A 10,563-nucleotide genomic window follows, 5' to 3' on the forward strand; every position below is an offset into this window, starting at 1 on the left:
CCGCAGGCACGAGCTAATTAAAAAAAAATACTCGCATTGGAGGAGTTTTTTTATAGTTTCTTCCCATGTGGGTATGGAGATATAAATAGCGGGTTCTAATCAAAGAAACTCAAAATTTTGAAACAAAATTACAACAAATGGGTCGCTCTCTCTCTCTCTCTCTCTCTCTCTCTCAAAAGGATAGGAAGGACTGAAGGAGTAGTGGTTTATGAGTTGTGTGCCTTTGCGGATGTTTCCAGTCTCGAATACAAGAACTGAAGCTTTTGCTTTTGTTTCAGTATTATAGGGCTTTGGCTCTGGCTCTGGAATCTGTTACTGTGTTTGCCTTGGTTAGGAAGACACAGAAGAATTACACTTACACTCGATTCTCGATTCTCGATTCCGGGTTTCCAAAGTTCTTTGCTTTGGCTTTCGGGTGTCCTTTTTTTCTCACTTCCCCAGATGTTCTCCGTGTCAGTTACAAGACTAATTAATTCTATTTTAAATTACTAAAGAAAGTGAGTTAGCTTTCATTTTTATTATCTTAATTTAATCTTATTCTCCTCTTTATCTTCAGCCCCTTTTAGTTTAATTCCTTGCTCATTAATCTCAAGATTTCAGTGATCTTAGAAAGAAGGAATGGTGCTGTCCTGCACTACAACATTAAATGGCGGAGACTTAAAGGGTAGCCCAATTGGTAAGGAATAATGATCTATTCACAGCTAAGAGGTTATGAGGTTCGGATCAACTCAAGTGCTGGTGCATAGGGGTACGAGAGAGGATCCAGGTCCACCGTCCACCCCAAGTCCCTCTCAATTGCCTCCTAATTGTAGGATGTGAACTGAAGGAGTTGACACACTTGAGATGATCTCTTTCTCTTTCAAATTGTAAGTGTTAGAACCACCTCCAAATGTTTGATTGGCTGTATTTCTCGCTCAATCATTTTTGCCTAAATTTAGCCTAAACATCTTAACTTTTTTTTTAATAGATAATTTGTATGCAATTAAGGAGAAAATGATATGAAAACACAGAGAAAGACAACCGTTACAAGCTTCTTTACGTTGACCGAAAGAAAGAAGAAGAGGCACCTAAATCAAGTAGGACAAACACTGCAGCACAATTCATGTTATATAGAAAACAAAGTTTTTGCAATTGGGAAAAGATATTATCGAAGAGTTAAGTAGCCAAATCACGAAGCAAAAAGGCGATGACTCTTCTGTAGAAAACTTCTCATGACTGGACAAGACAGGTTTTTAAAGACATCAGGACCACCGCCATTATTCAACTCTGACGCTTTCTCTTGAAAATCTATGTGTACATTTTATATTATCAATTAACTTGATGGGCCACCTCCACACTACGTTTCAACTCTCTCTCTTCCTCTAAAGAGATTACGGCTTTGGTTAAATCTCAATTCGAAATTCGAAGGAATAATCACCATCATAAAGATCATTTTCAAAATTCAAAAGTAACAAAGACTTCAAAAAATCCTCCAAAAAAATAATTAATGAACTATCAATCTCAAGATTTTACTCAAGACCCTTAGAACCCGACTTCTTTTCCTTCTTCTTCTTCATCCTAAACTCTGCATCCTCCACAAGATTTAGCTTAACTTAACATAAGCCCAAAAATATTAGGGTCAAGCCTGGCCTCACCCAATATAATTTAGTCCATGTTTGTTAAGATGCCCAAGTTTTTATAAATATTATTATTATTTTTTTTTTGCCCCTGCTAATGTGGCGGCCCACGCACTTGGACATGTTGAATTGTGGAGGCACATGCGCGCGTGTATAAACATCATGTGGTCTGTGCCATTGTGTGTTTCGAGGTGTACATTTCCCTCGTTTACTTTCATTTTCTGTCCCGTTCTCCTTCCTTAATCCATTCCTTCCTTCCTTCCTGGGTTCCTTCCTGGATTTTATTAACCGGATAAGGGACCAGCCATTAGCTGATGAATGATGATATCAACATATCTGTGCTCACTTTTTTTTTCTTTTTCCCACTAAATCAGGTGTGAAGTTGACGTATGGTAGCAAATGCAAATGTTTCCAGTTCCAATCAGGTCCAGTCCAGCTGTTAATCAAGTAAGAAGTTGACACCTTCCTGAGGCCATTGATTGGGTCGGGTCAAGGCCCAAAAAGCATTGACCCGGTTGAGGTTCCTTTGTTAGTTATCAAGTAAATTTATAAGTGAGTAGGCATAGAAGGGGAAACATTTTATCTACTTTCTCGATTATAAAGAAGGAAAAAGGTTCTTTGAGCCGACCATTGCAAAGGGTACGTTATGAAAGTATTTAATTTCAGCCCCACAATGGTTAGATAAAATTGAATTAACGTAATTATAAGCAAATTTATTTTATTGCTTTGGCTTTAATTTACACAATATCAAACCAAAGATGATTCAACCCAAGTAAACTAATCGGGGAATGACACACCTAGCGTCCTCTCTTCCATTCTCTCTCACCTTTCACATAAAATGACTTCTCTACCTTTTTATGCATAAAACATTTTTCTCGCTTCTCTTTCATGTGCTCTATGCTACCTGCTTAGAAAACATTCTCCTAAAATGAAATGTGGTCTTACTTTTTATTTTTATTCTTATTTTTTCTTTTCTTCAACTTTTTCATTTAAATTAAAACAATAAGAGACCCCAATAATACCTGTATATGTTCCCTACCCATGCCATCATAACTCCCCCCCCCCCCCCCCAAAAAAAAAGTTAAATAAAAATTATATAAGTACCATTAAAACAATTCTTATACAAGCTATAACATTTGAGATTAAATTTTCAACTTTAATCCATTAGCTAACTAGCTATCAACTTTAGGCTTCTAAGTTTAGGGCCTTTTCCTTGTTTCTCTTCCCATAGAGGGTCCTGGCAATGATGCTTGCCACTTCCACAGATATCCCTTTTGCATTTGTTTATCATCATCTCTTCCAAAACCCACTCACCTATTCTGCTACAAATAAAGAGGAACTAAAGCATTCAGGAATATTGGCCCACAAGGAATCACTCTCAATTCCAAACAAGAAGCAAAGACATAAGATACATCTCAGTGGAGCTGTGCCTTTTCAAAGTTGGGGGTTAGAGAATAGATTCTAACCCCACTATCAAGGTAAAAAAAATCTTGAAATGGATGCAGCTTCTGTCCTAGAACTTGGTAAACAAGTTTAATATGGATGGTTTAATAGTGTGATTTGGAGAAGTATGGGATCAATTAACTAAAATTTAAATCTAATAGTTAAGCTATTTGAAGAAAGGCTGCCATGCTTTGCTTTTTGTAGGGGACAACAAACAAGATTTGAATAAGCAGAAATAAAGGTAAGGGGTGTAAGGCTGATATCTACTAGACCAAATGATTGATATGGAAAAATAAAATAAGCCCATTTATCTCTGCTTGTGGGTGTGTGTGTGGACCTATTCATATGAGCATGCAGATGTTCATGGAATCTCTAGCTGAAGTAGAATAAGGTCCTCTCAATACTATTTGACTTAGAAAATTCTCTATTAATCCTTCAAACCTAATATTTTCTTTTTTAATAGTTTGAACATCAGACCGGATCAGCCAAACTTGGTTGAGCAAGAAGTGGCTATGGATTCTAATAAAAAGAAGCTCAACAAATAAAAGAACCCAGTTTCTCTCTACCCATGGTGAAGAGAGAATCTCTTCATCCACCTCATCTAACTCTCTCGTTAGGTTGAGGAAAGATAATTGAGACCTTGAATAATAAGGAGTGAGAGTTAATTATGAATCCAGAGTTCCAAACTAGCATCTGCACCGTAGGTGAAGGAAAACTTAATATGTAAACAAAACCCTAAAATACCTTGTCTGCATTTTTGACTGACTAGATGTCAAACGAAATTAACTCGGGTAAAATTGATCAGACCAACCTCTTGTGGTTTCATACCTGGTTCAATTTTAAGAACTACAATAGCACATATTTGCAGGATCAAATGGCAAACTTGCACTCAATTTTTTTTTTCAGTGGTCCATAACTTAAAAATCTGCATGATCACTATACCTTAGTGCTAACTTTTTAGGTGGTGAAGATTCTCATGGTTATGCAGTATGGGCAAAGAGTGAAAGCATGTGATGCCATATCTCTCTATGGTATTATATGAATTCTTCTTTCACTATTTTCATATCTTCAACGTTGAAAAGCTGAAAGTTTGTGACCCCTAAAGTTGTATTTAGATGTTCAAAGGAAAGGGCACTGAAAAGGGGGAAAGATAAAGGAAGGGAGAAAGAAAGCTGACCACTCCTTGTTTGCATTGACTCCAAACCATATACAAATGACTTGACACATACATATGTAGGGTCACTTCAATATTCAAAGGGCTAGAGTGGATATATGAATGAAATTAAAGTACATTAAGGCCTAACCTATTTTTCCCATTATTTATATGATACCCATGTGATGGTCAAAATGGAGGATCTGATCCAATGTGACATAACTACACAACCACAATGTGAGACATTTTCGCCGGCATCCGATCTTTGACCTGATCAGATAATCATTGACCACCCTAGATAAATATTGGATCTCCTACTGAGTATTGGCTTGATAAGTATTAATTGATGCATGTGTGCTACATGACCCAAGAGTCCCAGTGGTGGAACACACAAATGCTATATTATTTCTTATTATTCTCTTTAGCCTTAGGGCATTATTAATCACACTAACCCTATTTTATTTGTGGGACAGTTCTAGTCAGGCCAGGTAGGCCAGGGATTGACAGGCCTGACCCTGAGGCCAAACAAGTACATTACCCCACAAAAAGCTAAGCTTTTGTATCGAGAGAAATAGAGAGAGAAAAGATAAAATTTGACCAAGAAACATTTCTACTGTGATTCGCAGCACTAGGATGAGAGCAAAGATTGAGGTTTTCTTTTGGACTCTTTTCTTTCTCTGAAACCCTTAAAAGGATAAACATTACAATGAGAGAGAGAGAGAGAATGTTCACACTTGAAACTACATCTTGGTCCTACTGAATTGATTTGATTCTTCTCTTACTCTTTCTTTTTATTATTTTTTTTTCTTCTCATGTCAAGGTTTTTATTGGAAGTCTTCAATACTAGGATCTAAGTAGAACTTATCTTTAAAAACTAACTATTAAAGATATAATTTACAAATTCTTATAAACCTTCATATTGATTTAATTACATTTGATGTGCATTTGTTGCTTCCATATAGAACCCAATAATCTCTCCATCTATGTGGGAGCAAACGTGATAACTAAGATATTCCCTAAATGATATTCTCCATCCTCAAGAGGCATATTGGAATTGTCATGCCTCTACTTTGATATTACCTGTTGAGACTCAAGTAGAACTTACCTTTAAAACTAGCCCTTACAAAGAGGAAGTTTAAATCCTAATAATCCTTCACGCCTTAAATTCTTCATTTGAGAAAAGAACGTCATAATTCGAGGGTTCTCTAAGGCCATGTTTGGAAGCAAAGAAAAAAAAAAGATTCTAAAAATAAATAAAAATAAAATGAAATGACGAGGGAGATGACACATAAAAATGTTTGTGTAATTATGATTTTTGTAATACTATATCTTTTAGTTTATTTTATCTTTTTTTTTTTTTTTTTTTTTTTTCAAACATAGCTTAAGGTTTCCACAATATTACTGTTTGAGAACAAAGAAAGGAATAAAAAGATTGGCAACCACTAACATGCCCAGAGAAATGAAAGATTACATGTCTGGTATAAGAATAGCGTTCAATGAAAGCACATAAGAGGGGACGTTTTGGAGGTTGATGGAGGACTTCCCATGTGGGAGATGTACCAAGGAAATGATAAGAAAGAGAATTCCCTTCTTTAGAGACCCACCACATATCATCAAAAGAAGAGAATAGAATCATGAGAAAGTTCAATAGTACAGTAGTAGCTAGCTAATAACTTACCAACTTAAAGGCAAGAGCACCACCACAAGGAAATGGTCCACAACCTGGACACGGTTTCCTGGATAACCTCTCTCTCTCTCTCTCTCTCTCTCTCTCTCTCTCTCTCTCTCATGAGTGTATCAACAAGTCAACAACTACCAAGGTTCATAGAAGAAATATCAATAAGAAGAAGAGAAGAGGATCTCTAAAGGCTTAAGAGCAGGGAATGTTTAAATGGTGATGTTAAACATAAGCAATCATTGTGTCTAAAGAACCAAAGGCCAGCATTATTGGCCAAATGAGAGCTGGCTGACTACCAAAATAGTTTGCTAGGAAACATAAGCATAAGAGATATGTCTCTGACTAGGCCCTTCATTCCCTTTAAGTGGATACACTCTCTCTCTCTCTCTCTCCTGGGTTCCTTTAGCGTGAGAACTAAAAGACTACAAAAGAGAATTATGCTTCGGACATCTTCCCACATTGCTTGCTTGAGGGGAGGACACCTGATCATGGTAGGTCATGTGTCCATCCTAGTCCAGCCTCGACTCTCTCTCTCTCTCTCTCTCTCTCTCTCATGGATCCTAAATTTAACAAAGGAAACACTACTATCTGTATCTTTGGTTTCAAGTCTCAGATTCGCATCTGCAGGGGCCTCCAAGTCCAACTGCCATATCTTACATATAAGATGAGCTCTTCACTGATGCAAAGTGGAAAGAGATGAGAAAAGAATAAGTTTGAACTCCTCAGTTTTAGATTGCAATTTGACCTCGCCAACTTGTTTATTTAGGGAAAGGGAAGGGGCTGAAGTGATCACAAGCTTTGGACAGCCACAAATTGTGGAGATATTGTCTCCGCCCACCAATCCACCCACTCGTCCACCAAACCACATGCTTTGGCTTGCAAGCTTCGCTTCTCTCACAAGGGTCTCGGGAGTTGCCATTGTTGTATGTGACATAAGTGCATCAAATATTGGACGATTTCCATGCTGATCCAAACCTGATTTTGCCTTACATATACTGACCCAGTTTCTCTCCACCTATGGTGAAGAGATTCTGTCTTCATCTTTACCATCTGACTACCCACTAAGGTATTTTCAAGAAGTCGGCGAGTTAAGGATGATCAACATTCATTGTTCCAGGAGTCCAATCGCAAGGTCAAATACTTACAAATAACGAATTAAATTTAGAACAATTGACCAAATTTCTATTCTCTGATATTCCCTATCCTTATTGCCATAGGATGTGACTCTGGGTGGAGAGGTGGACTTTGTACAATAGAAGGGGGAGAATGATGGCCCTAAATTCTCTCTATCATGGAGGAAGAGAAACTTTCTCTTTAACCTAGACCTTAACCTGTCCTCTTTTTGCCGAAGTTCAAAAGGTTCTAGTTCTTTAAGCTCACCAATATGAGTTTATCAGTCTATCGGCGCAAGTGTTTTCATTCAATTTTCAATTTTAGAGTTAACCGAGGACCTACAGGTAATGAACCCAATTTCTCTACCCATGGTGAAGAAAAAATTTCTTCATCCAATCAATCTGACCCTTTGATTGAATTGAAGAAGGGTATTTTGAACCTTGAACAATAAAGGTAAGAGTTAATGATGAATCTAAAGTCTAATCATAGTGTCACCTAATGTGAAGGAATTCTCTCTTCACTTGGGGGAAGGAAAATCATATACATAAACAGCAAGGCTTCTGAAAAGGGCTACAACCTGGACAGGCCAAACCCATGCAAGAGATTCTGCGCGAGTTGGGCTTGAAGAATCAGCCACAATTACTTGGCAGGCCTAGAGCCCACCAGTTCAGTGGCCCTCTGTGAAAAGCCAAGATGATTTAGATCAACCCCTTCTTGCACCAAAGATTTTAACATTTTCAAATAAACTAAAGTTCCCCTTTCCCCTCACCCTATTGAGATAATCTTATATCGACTGTAAATAACTCAATTATCATGTATAAGAGCCACAAGAGGCCACTCCATTTCAAGCCAATTAGTTTTAAGATGGAAGGTTTAACATAGTATTAAAACGGGTGCATTGGCCTCCGTCGATGATGAATTCCTTGCCCGACCCAAGAAGACAAAGTCATAAGAGGCCTGCACGTAAGGAGGAGTATTGAGATAGTCCCACATCGGTTGTGGGTGACTCAATTATCATGTATTAGAGCCAGAAGATACCACCCTACTTCAAGCCAGTTGATTTTAAGATGAAAGCTTTAACACACCCCTCCCTTTTTTATTGTAATGAGCCTATCTTCACTTCTCTCTTCATTTATTTTTTTTAAATCCCAATTTATCGAAGGATCTCTGACTCAAGAGAGTATTCGGATGACTCTACAATGGATCATCAGGTCTGGGTGTCCAAAAATGCCTAGGTAAGGAAATTCCAGTGCCTTAATGAGGCAATGGGCTGGCGCTGGGGCAACTAGGTTTGTAGGAAAGCCCGAGTAAGACCAGGCTCAAGCTTGGGCTTGGGCTGCAGACACATGAGCAGGACTTGGTCGATGGATTGGGCTTGTTACATGATCATGTAAATAGGTCTATCATATTTTGAAGGAGAGAAGTATCTCCATGGCACATGGAGAGTTTCATCCCTAAAACTATACCTCTTTGCCACACAGAAGTAAAGCTTCGAAAAAAATACTTAATTAGGACCTACAGTGAAGGGAAAAATTCCTTCATCATGGGCATCGGTATCATCAAATACATAAGAGGAGTGGTAGTTCCATCACCAAACAATAGGAAAATGAAATATTATAATGGAATAAGAGTCTCATCACATGGTCACATCACGAAGGTTGAGGGGATTCTTCCTCCTCCACTGGTGTAGGAAATTTTCTTCCAAAAAATAAGAGAATACTTGGATAATTGAGATGGACTTGAAAATTTAAACAAGATCCTGGACACTTATACATCCAATTATAAGAATGCCTAAGTGAGTCCATGTAGTAGAAAACCATGGCCCATGGAGCTGGGTATTATCAAAAACTTAGGGTGTAGGGTCTAGGGATCCACATGACCTTTCATGGGTGTTCTCACAAGCCAACCATGGGCTGAGGTTGGGCCAGGAAAAGCCGATTATTAGAACTCTTTTTGGACTAAAGCTGAGAGAAGAAAACCCAACATCAAGATGGGTTGGGCTGGGATTTTTGTGCATTCGATATCCTGAAACCAGCCCAATATAGTCTTAGCTTGGCCGGTGTTTTTTAGAATCCCAATCTAACCTTAGGTCCCCTTAACCATCTCAGCTCTTAGCCGGGCTATGTATTTCAGCTCAGGCCCAACCCTGTTGAACTCAGCCTAGACCAATCCAGCTGGGATTGACCTTGATCGAGCCGGGCTGGGTTAGCCCCAATGGACCCCAGATTATCTTTACAATAAGATCCTATCACAACCCAAACACACCCAACAGAGGCCCAATCGGACTCAAAGCGGGCTTGGGCTTGCCCGAAAATTTTATATATATATATATATACATACGGAGAGGGATAAGTATGCTGCCGTTATCAAGTATGCTAGCAGATAGCACTAATAAGATCACATGATGGAGTATCATTTAGGAAGGACATGAGAATCATTTCACAAAAAGGGAAAAGAAAGATAGATACAATGAATGCTAGCATACTTGATCTTGACGGCTTACCTAAGATTTTCCCATATATATATATATATATATATTTACGAATTAGAGATAAGATGAGACTCTGAAAACAGAAAACAGAGTTTTATTATTTTGGGTATTTAAGGAGGCATTGCCTGACTTTCAGTCTCAGAAGAAAGCAGTTCGATAGCTCGAAATTTAGTTTTTTTTTCAAGCTTGTCACGGTTGCTGATAAGCCCTAGATAAGAATTCCATAAAACAATGGCGGATTCGAGTTCATCCGCTGCGGATCGTGGCCAGCCTTCTTCGTCGTCGGACCCGTACGTATACAAGTTTCTGTTCTTCCTACAATCTTCAACTTTTATCTTAAAAAAATAAAGGATACCTGCTTTCTTGTTCGACAATCTTTCATAGTCATGAATTTTGATACTGGTCTCAGTTTTAGTTTGATCTGAATTTACACTAGATGTTAATGATTTTAGATGTATCTGTTTATTCGTTGCAATCGCCAGGACTTTTTTTATTTTTTGGTTATAGGGTTAGGGTTTTGATTTGGACTGCACCGAAGTTTTTTATTGTTATCCTTCCCCTCCAACCCCTTCTTCCTTGGCACCAAAAAAGTGATATTGTTATGTTCCTAAATTGGAAAACGAAACCCTAATTTTAGCTTTTGCGGGATTATGTGTTGTTTATCTCATTATGATAACGTAAGTTTGTATTTGCGATGGCCGTTGGGTAAGATTTTGATTCTATGTATATTAGTAATTCCCTCCCATCAGTTCCTAATCCTTTGGATCTTTCGATAGCATTGTTGTAGTTTTGTAGTTTTAAAGTTGGGTATTAGAGGTAAACTAGGTAAAGTTTACCATAAGTATGTGCGTACAGTGGTTGTGACTTGTGAGCACCACTACATGAACCTGTAACCTGTAAGGAATGTTGTGCACCATATTTTCCGGATTTTGAACAACTTAGGCGCTTGTCTTGTACCCGCCCCGTTTTATTGGTAATAGATGCCTATCTTCTACCTGGGTTGATTCGTTGGTAATATTATTGGAAAGAAGGAAAGTAAGAACTCACAGTTGCAGCTTTGTTCCCCCCC

At 38.1% G+C, this 10,563-nt stretch overlaps 1 protein-coding gene across 1 annotated transcript in view; it reads left to right on the forward strand.

Annotated features, from left to right (window-relative positions):
- The first annotated feature begins 9,576 nt into the window (after positions 1-9,576).
- The window catches only part of LOC122076718 (cell division cycle protein 48 homolog), a 6,597-nt gene continuing 5,610 nt past the window's right edge, over positions 9,577-10,563 (forward strand). The window contains exon 1 of the mRNA XM_042642192.1: positions 9,577-9,784. Within this exon, the coding sequence (XP_042498126.1) occupies positions 9,726-9,784 (59 nt within the window). The 5' untranslated portion in view covers positions 9,577-9,725. The remainder of the gene's footprint in view (positions 9,785-10,563) is intronic.

Source organism: Macadamia integrifolia, chromosome 4 (assembly GCF_013358625.1).
Source record: "Macadamia integrifolia cultivar HAES 741 chromosome 4, SCU_Mint_v3, whole genome shotgun sequence".
In the NCBI taxonomy this organism is placed as follows: domain Eukaryota; kingdom Viridiplantae; phylum Streptophyta; class Magnoliopsida; order Proteales; family Proteaceae; genus Macadamia; species Macadamia integrifolia.